The sequence below is a fragment of the Sturnira hondurensis genome, unplaced genomic scaffold (assembly GCF_014824575.4).
Source record: "Sturnira hondurensis isolate 20B ecotype Veracruz unplaced genomic scaffold, ASM1482457v3 Scaffold0006413, whole genome shotgun sequence".
Taxonomy (NCBI): Eukaryota; Metazoa; Chordata; class Mammalia; order Chiroptera; family Phyllostomidae; genus Sturnira; species Sturnira hondurensis.
Window position 1 is genome coordinate 48,738,532 of NW_028079044.1, and position 18,386 is coordinate 48,756,917.

Genomic DNA, 18,386 nt, shown 5'->3' on the forward strand with positions numbered 1-18,386 from the left:
CCAGTCATTTAGGAGCAGCTTTTACAACTGCTCCCATCAGTCTTTGCGACGCATGTGAAATTGTCTGGAATCCAGGGAACTAAAGCGCTTCAACATATTAGTGGTTCTTTAGAGTGTTTTTTACCAGCAGATGCTTAGGGAATGAATGCAAGCTGGTGGTGTATTCTTGATAAAAGTGTGTCTTTCTGCAAATCCTGGGGTCAGAACTGTAGAACTAGCAGGTGAGATAGACTCTTGGAGTAACTAATAACTTACATTTGTTTGTTTAGAACCCTGTGGCCTGGTGTTCTTTGTTGGTAGGGAAGTTATATAGTGTTACTGAGATTAGCTACATACTTACCTTTGTGTAATCTGTCAGTTTCTGAAAGTTGTGTGAAAATCTCCAGATAAAATTATTACCTATTTGTCCCTGTAATAGTTGCTTAACGTATTTTGAAACTTGTGTTAGATTAACCTGGGTTCAATCATTGTATCTCCTCCACGGGTCGTTCCTACTGTCCATCTTTCTTTGTCCATAGGCAAAAATGCATTTTCACCTAAATTTCATTGCGCCGCGACATTCAACAGATGTCCCTTTTGTTCATCTTTGCACGGAAACATTGCCACCCCTTTATTATCAAACTCCGCAACCTTTCATTTTAACTATGTGTCAGGTACAGAATAGAATGTGGGAATTCTGAAAATCCATTCTCTACCCAGCAGCCAGTGGGCTCCATGAAGCATGGGACTGAGATGATGCCACGTCCCACTTCGGTCCTTCCAGGGGGTTCCCATTTCTCCTAGAACAGACCCTATGCCCCTTCCCGTCCAGTCCAGGCCCTGCTGGACCCGCCCACCTCTGTCCAGAGAGCCCCTCACCCCTCACTCAGCCCGGCACCCCGCCTTCAGAAGTCACCTCGCCAACCCCACTGCCTCCAGTATTCTTCCTTGGTCTTTGCTTCCCATCTTTTGGGCCTCAGCTCAAGTGCCTCCCCTGGGGGGCTTTTCCTAAGCAGCAGATTAAGCGATGCCCCCACGGGTCACTCGCCAATCTAGCAGCCAGTGCTCTTTTCTGCACAGTGAAGTTTCCTTGTTTAGTTATGATATCACGCTCTGTGGTAGCAGGGACCTCGTTCGCTGGACGTGGCAGCAGCGCCGGCACCCAGAGCCATGTCTGGTCCTTAATAGGTGTCCAGAGATATTTGTGGAAGGAAATTCTTGGGAGAACAAACTGCAGAGGTATCAGAGGGAATACAGGGAGGTGTCCAGGTGAGACAGAAGTTTCATAACAACCATTGAGATTTTCTGTCCACCTTCAAGTGTGATAAGACACTGTCGGAGTTGTAACACCTGGTTTGCTCAAGGCTGCGCCTCGAGAAGGCGCTGGGATTCTAGCTGGCGAGGCTTCTCCAGCTGTTTCGTGTTTTATTCCCTTTCCAGCTGTAAGTGTTTCTGAGAATTTGAGATGCACAGAAGCTTCTGAATCAGCCACCCACCCAGGCCGCCCAGGAAGTTCTCCTTACATTCCAGGGGTTAAATACGCGTTAGGTTTATTTTAATCAGGAATAAATACACGATTTAGCAAAACTTAATGCTTCCCACCTAGAAATCCCTCCAAGTCCTCCCCACATGTTCCACCCGCATGAGTCACAACGGAAAATAGCACGTAAGACACTGTTACGAACATCTGGAGTGCGAAAGGCCACTCTGCTTTATGTCGGACGTCAGCGTCCACAGTGTCACAGTTACTTCCTGCACACTGGCCGGTCCCTTTGAAGCAGCCTTTGGAGATCGTGGAGGAGACCACAGATGTCTTGTTGTATAAACACTCCGGAATCTGACGATATGGAAGATCATGTAAACTCTCGCACACACACCTCGAGGGCAGTGATTTCAGAGGTACGGAATGCATGTGCCAGACAGACAGACTTCTATCGGGTGGCGAGAGATGCCACATCATGTGTACCCATCCTTCCCCGGAGCCCCTTTGCAGAGGCAACAATGAGTCACAGCTTCATCTGCAGCCTCCTTCCTAGCAGGGTCCCGGGACGGCCTGGGGACACAGGGTTCTCCTCCAGGGCTACCTGACTGCGTCTCTCTGCCATCACTAAATGGCGTAGGGGTAGTGCAGCCCCCGTGACCCCCAACCTTCCTGGAGCTCAGCACTTTATTCATGTGGATGCCAGACCCTCAGAGTGAAATACTGGGTGCGTTGAATTCTTTAGAACTTAGCAATTCCCCTTTTTTTCCTCCACCCAAATCCAAACATTCTGACCTTAGTCCAGTCGAGACTTCCACTCTCTGAAGGTCTCGCTGAAATGTGAGCTCCTGGGTCACCGTAACCTGACCCCTGTACCCCCCACCCCCCGAAGCCAGGAGCTGATTTCTGTGTTCCCACCCCACATGCACAGTATTTGTTAGTACACGCTTCTCCCTGTTCACGCTATGACTGCCTCTGCCGGGACCTGGGGCTCAGTCATCCTTCTCTCGGTCATTTTCTTTTCATTTTTTTGGCCTGACACCGTACGCAGGAGATAACACAGTGCCTCTTCAGGTAGTCATGAATGAACCCCTGGCGCATTAATTTAGGTGTGAACCTCCGCATGCCCCCGAGCTCTCTGGGCGGCAAAGCCATGGCTGGGACATGGTACAAGCTTGTGCAGTTCCAGGCCCCGCCTTGCACCCCCCAGCCAGCAGCCTGCCCCTCTCCTGTTTGCCGTGCCCCCAGCAGAGGTAGGGAGGCCATCTGACTTCTGTATACGTGGCTTTGGGACCAGCAGGGTAAAAAGATCTCCTGATTCAGGGCTTATCAGGAAGGTTCATGATTAGTGTCACTGAGTCCCCTTAAAGAGAGAGAAGACGCATACCGAAGGTCTCTGTGGACTGGCTGAGAGAGTTCCAGGTACAAGGCCAATTTGCAGACCCAGACAGTGGCCAGGACACAGCATTTGGCTCATCTTCTCCTCAGACATTTCTCATTCAGAAGTTTTCTCTGTGAGCTCAGAGTGCAGCCATCTGGACAGCTGGTCGGAGGATGGTCCCAGTGCACTTTCTGATGAGAGTGTCTGTCTTTCCCACAAACACGAGCACACGTGTACAACATACAAGTCGGGCTCTCCCGAAACACTGCCAAGTCAGGTCATCACAAGTCAACATTCTGTGACATCCCAGGACTGATCAGACACCAGAGAGGGTTCCCCAGGTCATCATGTGGGTAGGGAAGGTGGGAGTGAGAGTCTCACGGAGCTTCCCTTGGCTCCTGGAAGACGCGAGGCTCCCCAGGGGCCAGGGAAGTGTGCCTCTCTGCAGGAGCCCAGGGGAGGGTCCGAACCTCCGTTCCTCCGGGCACTCGGCGTGGCATCTGCTCTCGGCTAGTCCTCAAAGTAGGGCGGCGACGAGAACAAGGCGCTCTTCCTCTTGCTTCCACTGTACATCAGGGAGATGCTCTTCTTCTTGCGGTCCAAGGGGGCGCTGCCCTCGCTGGTCAGGGACAGGTAGGAGGCGATGCTTTCTCGAAGGCCGTAGCTGAAAAGGGACTCGTCCACGCCGAGCGGGTTCCCTGCCCCCTGGGGGTCATCCTGAAGTCTGGGAGTGGGGAGACGGGGAGGGGCAGAGGAAAAAAAGAAAGAGAGGGACACAGAGGGATGGAGGGCCAGAGAGTGAGGAGAGGAAGACCAAAAAACAGCCCGGTTAGTATTTCACCAGGTTACTGTTCCAGTTCTGCTTCTTACATGTGTGGCTGTGTGACCTTAGGTAAATCGCTTCACGTCTCTGAACCACGGTGTCCTTCAATGGCTAAAATGTCTAACAGCAAATTTTAGTGAATACTTTTGTTATAAGGAGAAGCAGTTTTATTTATTTCTTAGGCAGTTCTGATCTGTAGTTTTCTTTGAATGTCCCAATGGGATGTCTAGATGGGCATTCAATTAATAGGACAACCCACCAATCCACAGCTACACAAGTCCCTAAAATGCGAACGCTGACAGGGAAAACAAATGAGTGGAAGATGTTTTCACTTTAAAAAAAAAGATGCCAACTCAGGATTTTGCTGGTATGTTTCAACTTTCTAAGGGAGTTTAAAATAATACTGAATCTATACAAGATTTATTTGTACATTACTTTCTTGGATCCTAACAATTAGAAAAACAAAGATGGTATCTTTCAGCTAGAAAATACCCTGCTAACACTGAGTGAGGACTCGGGAACTGTTTGCAGAGCTGAGGGGCTGGGAGCCCTGGCAGGGAGTGGCTAGGGTCATGCCACCTGCTGTGTGAGGCCCCGGGGCTTCTCTGCCTCCCAGGGGACAGGGGCGCTCCAGGGGTCTGTACCCACTCTGTGTGCCCTCCGTCACGTTTCAGCAGGGACAGCTGTAACTGGCCTCGGTTTCCATGTGGCAGGCTCATGTGTTTATAGAGGACACGCACATAACACACACAGACACAGACACCGCACCTGGACACCCTCTTCCAGTCCAGGGTCTTCTGGCGCAAGGTGATGGGGGAGTCGGTGGCTCTCACTGCGGGGGTAGCTGTGCTCTGAGTGAGGCAGGGCGTCGTCAGCACACAGCAGAGGCCATCGGCCACCTCTGAGGAGGGAAACAGACCACCGGTCAGTGACGCCGAGGTGCCGTAGCCGGCGTGGGGGGTGGGGCTGAGGGACCGTCCAGCAGAGCTCCATCAACGTGGGTGAAGCTCTCGTGTGCGGGGCAGTGGGGGGTGGGGGGCACTGTGTACAACACTGGCTTTCCCAAAGCACACAGAGCAGCATTTAATACAGCATGGTGGGCTAGACATGTGTACGGGAAGAAAGGAAGGTGAAAGAAACAATGGAAGAAGACAGGGAAGGAAGAGAGAGGAGGAAGGAAACGGGGGAGGGAAGGGAGGAGGGAAGAAGAAAGCAAGAGAGAAAGAGAAGAGGAGGAGGAAGTAAAGACAGGTCCAAAAAGATAAAAGGCATAGAAAAGGAGGAGAAAAACAAAGATTCAAGGCGAAAGAGACAAAGGGGATGACATGAAAAGTGACAAAACCCTCTCTTCTTTACCCCAGAGACTCATGCACAGAGGACATGAAAATTAAGTCCATTTCTTCTCTCCCTCAGCTAGTATGACATGCCTGAGCTTCCAGGGTCCCTCCCCTTTCCAGGAACATGAAGATGTAACCTCCATCTCTCGGAAGCCTTCTCCTAGCCCATGGCATGGCGATAAAGGCGGATTCTGGCTGCGCTCCGACATTCCGATAAATGGGCCAAATTCTGAGTGGGCTTCCTCTGGCTGCCACCCCACTGCTCTCATGTCACAAGGCAATGGAGTGTCTGGCCAAGGGTGCTGGGTGCTGCTGGCCTCCAGCGGGACACTCCACCTGGCTCCAGCAAATCTGTCACCAGGTTTTAGGAAGCACGTTACAGCAATGGGTATCTCCACCTCCTATCTTACTTATGGATCGAGGCCAGGGGTGACCTCGCCAAAGAAGGCAGGGAAGTTGTAGCGAGGCAGCAAGCCCAGGCTGTCAGAGGGTGGCAGTCAGTTATGCCTTGTTCCAGCGTTCAGTCTGCCTCTCACCGTCAACCCGAACGTCCACCCATGCTGTCCCATGTAATGTGAGACTGGACCCTGAGGTCAGAGGGAGCTTAATTGGATGTGGATCTGAAATAACTACCTGTCACGGGTTGGGAAGTGAATGGCCTCCTGGGTTAGGGGGGATGCACTAAGTGAGACACAAAGACTGAAGAAAGCAGTGGCATTACACAGCCCAGGTAGGGGACTCTGAGACAGTCCTGCCTTAGGAAGGTCAGTCCTTCCGGTGAAAAAGACAGTTTGGCAAAGAGAAAAGGAACCAGTGCATGTAAGCACCTGACCTGAGCCCTGTGCTGAGCTGGCCTGTTACACATCATTTCAGTGAGGCCCCACGTCATTGAGCAGTCAGGACAGTGAGTCCCAGTTTGGGGAATGAGGAGACTGAGGGTCCTGGCATCAGGTCACCTGCCCAAGGGCACAGAATTGGGACCCAAACTGTCTCATGGACTCAGAACCAGGCAGTTGTTGCAAAAGCAACTCATTGCCTCCAAAATGGAGAAGAAAGAAATCCTGTGTGGCCTCTGGGGCCTGGACACGCTTGTCTGATTCTCCCTGTCTACAGAACTCTCTAGAACACTCATTCCTCTCATACCTTTCAGCTCCAGCTCTACATTCAAGGGTCCCCTTATCCCATACCTGCATTTTTTTGGTCCTGTTTTAACCGAATTCACATCCCACCCTCTCTGTTCTGTCCATCACCACCATGCACGGAACACTTCGGATGCCAGACGCTTCACATGCATGATGTTCGGGGGGTCTTAACAACAACCCCATGAGAGGCATTTTCATCCCCATTTTACAGATGAAGAAACTGAGGCTTCAGGATGTTAGGTCATTTGCCCCAGAGCCCCCGGGGAATGAGTATAAGCAGCCCCTTCGTGCACAGCTGCTCTGACTCTGTGCCTTGAGGAAGACTCTGGTGGGAGGTGAAATTGCCCGTGTTGTTTCCACGTTGGGGTCCTGGGGGCACAGGAAGCATTTCAGGGTTTCAGTTCATTTTCAGTTACTCACAGGGGTAAATGGATGACTGCAATCTGTTAACTGACGTGGCGGCTGGCAGGTAGTTCTGGAAGGCCCTGCGCCATGCTGTGCACTGTGCTCAGGTGACCCTGGCCTGGAAGCCGCTCGGACCACCCTGTGTGTGAGATCCTTGCTGGGGTGATATCCTTTTCGTGTTTGCTTTTGCCTATGCAAAACTCATGGTCTGCATACCTCTCATATGGTTGTTATTAAAAGCCACAACCAATCTTTACTCATAATCAGTAAAAGCTGACTGTTTCCAGGACTCCCTTCCTCTTTCATTTTTAGCCAAGCTGCTAGGTTTTCGGGTATCACAGAGATAATACTTGTTATCATTTATTTTACACCCGCCGCATGCCAGGCTGTGACGCCCGCAGCACATGAACGATTGTGTTCAGCAGTCATCACAACCGGGGGGCTGCTTGCATCCACCTTCTGTGAGAGAGGGGCTGAGTCCAGGAGAGGCAGGGGGTTTTGTCCAGGGCCCCACAGAGCCCACATCTGAGCTCTGGCCTGTGTCCCCCATGCGGCCACACCTCCTTCATGACCTGCACTTCTCACAGGCCCAGTCTAATAACCCGGGCCCTGTGGACTCTTCCTTTCTCCTTGAAATGCCCTTCAAGACCCCATTCCCTAAAGATCCCTGGGGGTGTGAGGTTGGACCTTCTGAACCTGTAAGGGGAAGACACTAACAAAGTGAAGGCAACTCCCTCTCTTTCTCTCTCCAATACTCAAGGGAAGGAGGGGGAAGGGAGCACCCTGCTGAGGGGCAGCTGGAGCCCCAGTACTTGGCACACACTAACTCTGAATCATGCAGTGCCCCAAGGCAGGGACAGTTAGCGACTCCATGACACAGAGAAAGAAAGGAGGCACAGAGCTGAACAACCAGCCCCAGGTTGCCCAGAAGGTATGGGACACGAACACAGAGGTTCCAGACCCAGCGTTTAGATGGGTAGCCAGTGTTTCACTATTCCCCCTTTTCTGTAAGGCAAAAGTCCAGTTCCTGCCCTGGCATTCGGGGCTTTTAGTCTGACTCAGATTTCCTCGTCTAACTCCACACTCCCATCTCCTCTGTCAAAATCCTCGCTCTGTTTCTGCTGTCTTGGCAGATGGCCCCCACCCCGGTCCGAGTGGAACATTCTGACCTCTCTCCTGGGTCCAGGAAGGGCACATGAATGAATGAAGCACAACCCTTGGCCTTTAAGAGCAGCTCGTTGGGAAACACAGGCCAGAACACGGTTAACGAGGTCTCCAGGCAGAATGAGCGGAGTTCTAAGAACCCTGGCATCTGCTGGAGCAGAGACTCAACACTTGAAGGTCAAGGGGGATTCTGACGTGCAGAAAAGGGGAAATGAGCTGTGTCTCAGAACAAACCCCCAGAGGCCTGCAAACGCATGGTCCACTTCAGCAAGTCCCAGCTGTCTGAGGCTGTGAACACAGGGGCACCCTGGCTGCTTTCATTCACAGGCAGAGAGAGGGCGAACGGGACATCAGCTGTGTTTCACTCACTTAGGCGGCATTTGCAGGCAGCCGGGTTTAGTCTGAAATTTACAGTCTGAACGAACAGGAAAAGCACACATGGAGCAGGAAGCAGCGGCAGAGAGCAACATGCACTCGCGGCTTGTGCGCGTGACCCAGGAGCACCCTAGATGGAGGGCGCCCCAGGACAGTTAGTAAAGAGGCCCCATAGAGCTGTCCTGGTGGAGCCTTTCTTACCGGAATAGTGATTCACCAGGTCCTCCAGGCACTGGAAGGTGAGCCTGGGCGAAATGTAGTACCAGTTGTTGGGCAGGCGGAAGATCCGGTAATGCTTTACCTGCCAATGTCTCACGGACAGAGAGTAGAAACCTGCAGGGCACAGCGGACGGGTCAGTGGCTTCCACGAGAACCCACCCGAGGGCAGCTGACTAAGGGGCCCACCATCCCCGAGGCAGAGAGATTTTCTCAGCCTTGGGACACAGCAAAGGTGCGCAGGCACGCCGTCCGGGGAGCAGCCACGAGAACCCCGTCTGTGCAGGCGCGGCTCACGCTTTAGGGACCACGTGACACTTCAGCAGCCACACCGTGTGAACCCTATTACAGGACAGGTTTTCAGGCACGCAGGCCTCGTCTTTGCCTTGCAAGGTTACCACATGGGGTGTTTCCACACCCTTTTCTGGGCCCTTCGGCGGGATTGAGTGGTTAGGGTTGTGGGTTTACTGCAGGGCAGGGTCTGTCTGGGGTCATCCTTGGATTCTTTTCCAGTGCACTAAGTTGTCTGTGCTGCCATCTCATCCCTGTCCCCACAGGGCCACCGCCCTTTTGAGAGGGCCTCGTAGTGATGCCCCTATTTTCTCGGCCCAGCTCCCTCTGACTTAGGCTTGGTGTTCTCAGAGCTTTTGAAGAAGTGGCAGTTGAGTCGTTTTTTCAGGTCTCCCTAAGAAATGTGTAAAGTGCCTTCTTTCTCTTTAAGCACCATTAGAGTGGTGACCCGACATGGATTAGTGAGAGCAGAACCCTGGGCTGGCATTGCACCTCTCCCAGCCGTGACTGGCCCCTGGAAAATTGGAGGGTTGACTGAGGGCACGTTTAGGAGCCCTTCCTGTGCTGTATTCTGCGGGGTCCAGGGGTGAAAAAGGCCTGAGGTGGAGAGAGGGGAGGGTACTAGATTTTAGCAAGTCTTTGCTGCTTGTGCTGGCCTGGGCTCTGCTGTCTTGGAGCAACATCTCCATGAGATCTCAGAAAAATCTGGGGAGGTGTTATCCCCACCTACTTTATAGATGGGAAACAGGCTCAGAGCCCCTGGGTGATGTGCCCAGAAGTATGCAGCTTGGAAATGGCAGACCTGGGGCTGGACCCTTGTCCCGAGTAGTTCTCTGGACTAGGATTTGGAGGGGGGCATCTCTATCTTGGCCCAGACCTGCCCTCTGAGTTGGCCCCACATGTGTGTTCCGGTAATGTCGACAGGGACTTGAAGTATGGTAAGTAGGCAGAAGGGGGCAGGTGGAAACTCATGAGAACTTTGCATACCCAAGGGAGCGGAGCCTGCCGCCCCACCCGGGCCCAGCCCAGCTGCAGCTCTGCCCATCCACAGCTTTATTTTTAGATCAATTCGGGTGCCTCAGGCTGGGCTCTCCCTGCCCCGGCCACGCCAGCTTAGAGGCTCTGGGTCTGGGTCCCCTGCTTGGGGACCCTGGGACATGCACAGGAAGTTTCCCTTCGCTTTGATCTTGCTCTCCTCTAGCATATGAGATTTTTGAGGGGAAAGTTGTAATTGGATTTTATTATGTATCTGTGGACCCTGCTTCCCCAAAGTAAGGTTGCTGCTCATTTTGGTGAAGGGCACTGGCACCAAGCAGCTCTGCTGCCTAATAGGTGCTGGGAAAATCCTCTCAGATTCTGTGTTTCCTCTTCTTTGACAGCGAGTGTGCAAGATGCAGGCCAAGAACTGGAAAATATCTTCTATATCTAAGTAGTTATTATTCATCTTACTTGGCCTTGGAAAGCCGGGGCTGTTAAGTGTCTTGTGTCTGCTTGAGTGCATATTCTGTGTCCCAGGCGCCATGCTAAGCACTCCCCTCCTTTTAATCCCGTGTGACAGATGAGGGAACCTGGGCTCAGAGAGAGTGGGTAACTTCTCAATAATTCATGCAGCTGGAACTAGAATTAGGGACCCTTGCTCTGAACACGGCAAAGGCCTGCCCTGTCATTTTTGCTGAATCACTTAATGTGTGGGATGTAAGGAAATCACAGTGATAAAGACCAGGGTGAGTACGTAAGAGTCTATCTGCTGGTTCCGATTCTTGAAGATGCCTGATTTCACTGTTGGGCAAAGAGGGAACTAGCGCTGGGGTCTCCTGTGTAGCAAGACCAGCACAAACATATGACATTGGAATCGCTCCAGCACCTTGCAAGGGAGGGGTTTTCTTTCCGTTTCACAGATAAGAAAACTGAACTCGGAGAAGTAAATGACCGGCCTCAGTCTCAGAGCTTGAGAGCACAGGCCAGGCCTAGTCCAAAGCCACACCCTCTGGCCGGGTGCTGCCTACACCTGGCATTCACTTTTCTTCTCAGTTGATGGGAGGAGTTGGCAGGGCCTGAAAGGGGGCCAGGTCCCCACTATCTGGGACTAGTCCCCTCGCTTTGATGCTGACGTCACTGGCAGCGTACAGTCTGTCAGTAGCTGACCACATCTGTTTGATTTGTGCGCTTTACCGGAGGAGGGAAGATGAGCCATTTAAGGAGCCCAACCTGCCTGTCTGACCCAAGCATGAAAAGGTGCATGGGAGGTGCTCACCTTTCTTTGTCTCGCTCTCTCTGATCATGAAGGAGCCCATCTTCGTGTCGGGCAGCTGCAGCAGCTCCTCCGCCTTGTCTCTGCCCAGCCCTTCAAACAGCCAGCTGGGAAGTAGGAAGGCAGCCATGAGTGTGCGGGGCAAACCCTCCCCACAAAAGACAGGAGGTTCAGAAATGAAGATCGAGGGCCAGTTAATGTAGAACCATTGGGACCGAAAAGACGAGGGCGATGGACTCTTCACTAGTTCATTCATTCATACTGCTAATCTTTCAAATAAAATTCCTTAGTATCTACTGAATGTCAGGTGTTACACTGAGTAATGAGAACACAAAGATGCATAAAACAACCTTTCAACCCTGGCTGCTGTGGCTCAGTGGATTGAGCACAGGCCTGCAAACCAGAGGGTCGCCTGTTTGATTCCCAGTCAGGGCACATGCCTGGGTTGTGGGTCAGGTTCCCAGTAGAGGGTGCATGAGAGGCAACCACACATTAATGTTTCTCTCCCCCACCTTCCCCCCGTCTCTGAAAAAAAGACAAAAGACAAAACCCAAAAAACAGCTTTCTTATCTCCTTTCTCAGATGCCACCTGGCCTGGGCCTGTTGTGTACTAGGTAATCCATAAGCATCCTAGGCACTTGATAAGGTGCCTATTTGGTAGTTCCTCTAATGTCTCTCTCCCTTACAATCTAGCTACTCAGCCCCTTCCTCACCGCCCCATGAGGGCAGGGACTCTGGCTGTCCTTTGGGGTTCCACTTTTATGTCCAGGTCATTGAGCTGGGTATATATTTGTGAATGAATAAATGGACACAAGAAAGAAAGAAAGAACTGGTGGTGCCTCGTTTCATCAACTTAACAAGCACCATTTGACACTAGTTGTATTTCCTTGTCGCCTTTTTTCCCAACCTATTTTAAATACAGTTATCATTGCTCTGTGCATTCACATGTGTTTCTTGCTTTTTTTCACTTGAAGAAAAGCCATTGTAGAATGGTACTCAGCTCGCCCGTGGGGTGTGCACCTGCTGTAGGAGGGCCGGCACTTGTGAGTGCGTTTCGGGAGCAGCTCTGTGCACAAGGCGGTTCCCAGCCAGTGGGCCCTCGCTCGTGCTGCAGAGCAGGCGTGGCCGGTCTCCGTGTGGGAGCAAATGCTTTGTTAGCAGCTGGCTGGTGTGTACTCAGAGCATTTGTACTTGTTTTTTAACTGCCTGCTGTATTTGGTGAATGGACCCTGGCTTTTAATCTGTGGGTCAGAATTAGGGCGCACTGTGGCAGACATTAATGCTCTGGTATTTCTCAACCTGTCGTGTTCCCCATGGCATGCAAGCTGGTCACCAACGGGGCCAGCTCAGTGCCCCTGAAGCACTGTGTGTGTGAAGACCCACAGACCATGAAAACTCTTGCATGGAAGTTGGGGAGCCGAGCCACATGCATCCCCACCCGGGCAGGCGGGGGGTGGGGGGCGCTGGCCTCTGCAGCCGCCCTCCAGGCGGCAAGGCCTCTCCCACAGGAATGCAGGGCAGAGTGGTATGGTTCCTCACCCTCCACGCCTGATTTTTTTTCAGTCTCTCCTTCTCTGCTTGATTCTGCATTTGTCAAGTGGGATATGTAGTGTTTTGGGTGCTCGGTGTTCTTTGCATGTGATTTGATAAGAATGTAGCTGATGTGTACCAAGTGCTCACTGCAGTGCCAGGCATTGTTCCAAGAATTATTTGTGCATGACCCCATCTCCCTTTCCTAACAACCCTATATGGCGGTCACATTATTCTGTATTACTATTTCTATAATTCTGTGTTACGATCGCTAGTGGACAGGCAAGGAAAGGAAACTGATGCGCGATCTTGCATGTCTTGCCTACTGTCACAGCCAGTGAGGGACAGAGGCAGGCCTGGAACCGAGGCAGACTGACTTAGCCTTTGTCCCGACTGCATCCCTGTTTTTCCTGGGTGTCAACTGCCATGTGCCAGGAGCGCCACGTTAGAGCTGAAAGGTCTAACCCGCTTTGTCCTCCCGATGGGGCTGCCGAGTTTTAGAGTGTGGGAGGGGCTTGCCAAGATGGCACCTTTCCCTATGAACTACATTGAGAGGAGAAATGACTTTCTCAAACCAGTGCCTTCCTTCCCGCTCCACCAGGCTGGGGTCCCTCTGTGTACGCCCAGGAGTCATTAGCATAAATATCATGCTGTGTCGAAGGTACTTGAGACCTGTACTCACCCGTGGTAAACTCTGGCCACACATATTCCGGGAATATAGCTCTCTCGGCCAGTGCTAAGGGAAATGGCTTTCCACCAGCCCCCTTCACTGTAGGAATGAGAACAGGTAGGAAAGTGTCACAGCTAAATAGCAAAATGAATGAATGAATAAACAGAATAATCAGATTTAACCCGGGGTGCATTAGAACGTTCTTTTTAAAGATGTGTCGTTGGCCACGTTGACCCAGATTTCTCCATGAGAAGATCTAGTTTTCAAGCCCCCATTCCATGCTGATTAGGAAATCTCCCCACATGCTGGCAACAGCCACCAGAGACCAGCAGCAGATGCTTCCAGCTGATGTTCCACAATTGGAGACTTTTAAAAACTAAGCATGTGCTTGTACTGATTTACACCCTATGCTAGAACCAAGATAGTTTCCCATGTCTGTGTCCAAGAATATTTAAATAAAAGGGGATTAGAACCCCTATTTGCTCGACAGCATATTTCGAATCAGGGGGAGACGGTGGGACAGAAGGCAATGCTGTTTGTTTCTCAGGGGCCTTTTCTCAGACCCCTGGTCCTTCCTCCCGGGTCTGCACTGGTGACTAACACAGACACAGCATGCGCAGTGGGCGATGAGGCTACTGTAGAAGCAGAGTTTGGATCATAAAGGACCAATTTACACTGTTACCCAGTCGGCAATGGAGAGCCACTGAAGGCTTCAGAAGGCCGGCAGCATCGAGGGGGATAAAGCCTTAGGGACTTCTGTATGGGCCAAACGCCTCCCCCGCAATAGGGCCAGGGCCCATGTGGAATTGAACAGCTACAGCTGAAACCTGACCGTCAAATCGAGTTCATCCTTCTTGAGAGTATTGTAGAAGTTTATGAAAGCCAACTTACTCAGAAATCACACGCAGTTTCTCTCCTCGGCGGAATATTGGGGGGCTGATGTCAGGAGACGGGTAATCACTCAGCACGGCCAGGTAGTCGCCGTCCAGTCCTGGGGAAACAGGGACAATCGGGGTTCTTGTTCACAAGGAGCTAAAGGCGGGTCCTGCCAAGGGCGGCTGCAAAGATGAATCCCTCCTGGGGCCTTTGCAGCTAGAGACACCCGACTTATTCTGAAACGGCAGTTTACACAGTGGGCCCTTCTCGGTTCAGGGATGGCAGCACAGGGCTCTGGGGGGCTCCCGGAGGGGCAGGCCCTCCTCCGCCCTGATGGTCTCATCTGAGGAGCAGGGACCCAGGGGCCCATGGGCTACAGGCACAAGGCCTGCCTTCAGGGTCTGCCTCCATGTCTACTGACTTGTTCGACCTCAGGCAAGCCCCCCCATGCCCACCAGACCCAATTTCTCAACCTCTAAAGCAGGGCTGATACCACCCCATTCCAGGGTCCTTATGAGATGGGATGGACATGAGATGGACCTTATGAGATGAGATGGCACCACCTTATAAATGACAAGGGGCTCCAAAAACATCTCTTCTTAGTGCCATCGCCCCGGGTGCCCTCTCTGGGCCTTGAGGGTCCCACATGGATAATAACATCGTGGGGTTTTGGGGGTTAGGCCACCTGAGCTCTGAGGGCCCGCTGGACCCCAGAAACTGACTCTGCATCTCAATAAAGCACTTGTTCCATCTAGAGCATAAGGCACCACGTTGGGGATCTATTTCACAGAGACTTCAGGGGCGGGGGCGAAAGAAAAAGTCAGAACTTTTTATCATCTGTATATTGAAAGTAATTCTGGTGAGGTTCTGAGAGGGAAAGTGCGCCCCTTTGCAGACATGAGCGCAGCTTGCTGTGGGGGAGAGAAGCGGCGATAAGACAGGAATCTGTTTCTCGTCAGTAAGCAGAGTTCTCATTTCACAGCCTTGGCCATTTGCCCTAATTCCGGTGCATTGGATTTAGGGTACCACTGGGGCCCCTTACAAATCATCAACTACAGTAATTGTGTGCTATGACACGTATTACTCCATCGTTGGCTGGGCATCGGAACTCAGAGTTTTAGGTAACATTTATTCATTCATTGACAATTACTCACTGAGCGCGGCCTCCCCTAGGCCAAGCGTGATGGACACCGCCAACCAAGGCTCCCTGCTCTGATGGAGCCCACATTCTAGACTCTTCTGAAGAATACACAAGTGATGGTAAGAGGGGTCATTCCCTGCCCCGTTTACCCAGAAAAATCTGGAGAATTAGCACTGGGGCATGGCAGCCTCGGTGGCTCTAACAGGCCACTTTCTATGATCCAGTCACCCCCAGACAGGCACTTTAGCTTAAGTGCTAAACTGAGTAAGGAAGTTGAATGAGGTCTTTTTGACACAGGATTTGTTTATCAACTGACGAATGAATGAGTCATTCGGGGAAACTGAGTTGCAGAGTGTGAACCATCACCGGGTAGGCGATGGAAACCAAAAGTGGTTCACGGTGGCGGTGGTCACAGGAGGGGCTCCGGGCTTATGACAAGGATCAGTGTCGGTGCAGAAGGGCTGACCCGGTGAAGCCTCCGACCTGCCCTGCACCTTAGGGGAGACCTCCCTCCCATTCCATGTTGCTGAACTAACAAAAGGGGATCCTCTGGGGTGTGCAGCCCAGACCCCGCCAGAAACCAGAGACAGCGCTGAGTGTGTATCTGTGTGTGTTGGGCTTGAAGGCAGAAGTCCTGAGTTCTAATAAGAGTTGGGTCCAGATTTGGTGGGGCGTGAAGCATATGTAAATTTGGAGGTCCTCTTTAAGAAAAAGAATGTGAAATTGCAAATACAGAATTTGGGACAGGCCCCCGAGAGGTGCCCTGCCAGCGAGGGGGCCTAATGCACACTGTTTGTGCGACTGCCCAGTCACGCTGCCCTGGTTCGGAGGCTGACTTTTCCAGTCTGAGTATGGACGTGTCCTTCCCCACGTGGGCCTGGGTTAGTCTGGGAAATGAGGGTTTGGAAACGGCTGTCATGGTGGGAATCTGGACAAATGGCCCCATGTGTGAGCAGGCCACCTATTGACTACTTCTGGAGCAGAGTGACGGGCACTTACGTTTTTCTTGACTGGCTGGTTTCCGCATCCTCAGAGCCCTTGCCCTCTGCCCAGGACACTCCCTGCTCTTCCCTCTCTCCTCCCTCCCACCTCCATCCGCTCAAAGTCTCCTCCCAGAGGGCAGGCTTTCCTGCTGTACCCCTCCCACCCCGACTTTTCCTTGGAGCAGTTACTCCAGGATAGGTCATATTTTTGAATTTCTGTGACTATCAGGGGCATGACCGTGAAGCCCAGGAGCAGCTATCTGGTGGCCCTTGGCCCAGCACCACGCCTGTACCATGAAGGGCGCTCCAGGCAGCTTTATTGAGTGACCATGGGGAGAGGGGGCCAGTGCTACTGGGTCCTTGCTATCTGCCACTGTTGGTAAAGCAAGCAGGAGAAGCCACCTGGCGTGTGGCAGGCAGCGTGGTAAGCGGGTCGTCACAGAACCAGCCCTTGTGAGAAAACGAGTGTTGACAGGAGAGGTGTTCCAGTGTATTGTCACATATTGCCACCGCGTTTGGTATCTGTGCCCCTGAGAGAACCTTGGCCTGGATCTGCGGACAGGACGAGGCTTTGATCTCTGACTCCAGAGTAAGACTGTGAAGCAGAACAACCGTCTTTCCTAACGTTGAAATCAAAAACTAGCAGAAACAAAAAACAAAAGCAAAACCCCGTTATAAAAACAACGGTTCCAGTGGGGGTTGGTGAAGAGGCTTAAAGGGCTGGACTGTTTCAATTTCGCAATAGCAAAGGTGAGTTTCCTGTGGAATTCCCCGTAATAACAATGTGTTTATAGTTATAATGCCTGAACATCAATCAGATAAATCTTGCACTGGGACTTTTGCCTAAAGGTAATCGCCTTCAAGTGGCCCTTTGCAAGAGATCAGCCCCCTCCATCACCTTGTCACCAGCGCCAAAAAAACTGAAGACAGACAAGGGAGAAGGCAGGAGGGTTTTGTTAGCAGTTCTGATGGAAGGGCGGTCCTCCTACATGCAGTCGGTGGCCGGACCCCACCTAAGTCATGCCTGAGCTTTGTCCCCTGCAGCACAACAAAGGCAACTAGGACACCTAAGTGCGTTTGTCAGGTTCCAGTGTATTGTCACATATTCCTGGAGCCCCTGGCTTTAGGGAGAGCGGGGCGTTGGAGTTGAACCAGATCAGTGAGTGACCTGGAGGAGCGCTGGGGAAGCCGCCGGGGTTGTTGTGGATGTGAGCTAAGACAGCACAGTAAGTGATGAAATGAGTACTCGCCGGGAATGAAAAGAGAAATCCAGAGAGAAATTTCAGAAGAGAGAGCGGGCTTTGAAATCCATCAGACCTGTCTTAGATTCTACCTCCGCCCCTTGATAGCTCTGTGATTTGGGAAAAGGTTTATTTTTAGCTAATCCGAGCTTGATCTCTTTATGTATAAAAATGGGAAACATCAAAATGGCCTCGCACGGGCGGGTCGGGACACAAGAGCTCGCCTCCTCCGTCAGTGGCTGCCAGCATCCTAGGTGTGCAAGGGGGCGGGTTACCATTCCAGTCCCAGACCCGCTGCAGGCCACGGCGGCCTGCACTCTCAAAAGCCTCTTAGTCACATACATTTGATAACATTCTTATCTGCCAAAAACAAACTCCATGTGGTGAGAACAGAAGACGAAATTCAAAACACCGAATATTTGCTGATAGCTTAACTCAAAAATGAGTCAGACTGAACAAAATGTACAAAAGTGTAAAAATAGAAAACGAATCCAAAAAAGGAAGGAAACCCAGGCAGAACTTACCAGCCACAGATATTACAAGGTCAAAGATGACGGCCCCCTCCCTTTTTATTGCATTATTACTTCTTAGAGCACTGTTACTATTGCTTTTGAAATACTGAGAATCTGTTAGTAGGTCTCGTTTGCAATCATCCAGCAAAAGCAGGCATTCATTAGGGAAAGTCTATTCTCATTTAAAGGGTGAAGAAACCAAGACTGGGGGAGTTTTTGTAACACGTCCAGGAGAGATTATGATTTCTAAACTGATGTTCATGTCACAAAGCCACATAGCTCTCCTTGGCGCCGAATTACCAGGTTCCCCCGAGTTAACACTTGACCCTTGACAAGTTGGGACAAAGGCTGGGTTCAATGAGGCTTCAGCGTTGGCACAGCAGCTTAGGGGAGTGGGTGGGCAAGGACGGGAAGTCAGAGATTTCAGCCTCTGCTCATGCCCCCCTTGAGTCATGCCCAAGCTCATGGCCCCCGAAGGGATGAAAGCAGGCCTTACTTTTCGTACGTTTCCCAGGAAACACATGCACGTTCAACTAACCAATCAGACAGGGCTGGGCAGGCTGGCCTGAGAGAAGGTCAGCCCAGTTCT

General features: G+C 51.7%; 2 protein-coding genes across 3 annotated transcripts in view; one reads left to right on the forward strand and one right to left on the reverse strand.

Moving 5' to 3' along the window:
* TG (thyroglobulin) overlaps window positions 1-18,386 on the forward strand; it is a 202,785-nt gene that overhangs the window by 119,135 nt on the left and 65,264 nt on the right. The gene's annotated exons all lie outside the window — the stretch shown is intronic.
* The window catches only part of SLA (Src like adaptor), a 32,693-nt gene continuing 15,819 nt past the window's right edge, over window positions 1,513-18,386 (reverse strand). For both annotated transcript variants that reach the window (XM_037048583.1, XM_037048582.1), the window contains 6 exons: window positions 13,936-14,035; window positions 13,057-13,143; window positions 10,848-10,951; window positions 8,288-8,419; window positions 4,432-4,564; window positions 1,513-3,564 (listed from right to left, as the gene is read on the reverse strand). In XM_037048583.1, the coding sequence (XP_036904478.1) occupies window positions 3,351-3,564; window positions 4,432-4,564; window positions 8,288-8,419; window positions 10,848-10,951; window positions 13,057-13,143; window positions 13,936-14,035 (770 nt within the window). In that variant the 3' untranslated portion in view covers window positions 1,513-3,350. The remainder of the gene's footprint in view (window positions 3,565-4,431; window positions 4,565-8,287; window positions 8,420-10,847; window positions 10,952-13,056; window positions 13,144-13,935; window positions 14,036-18,386) is intronic.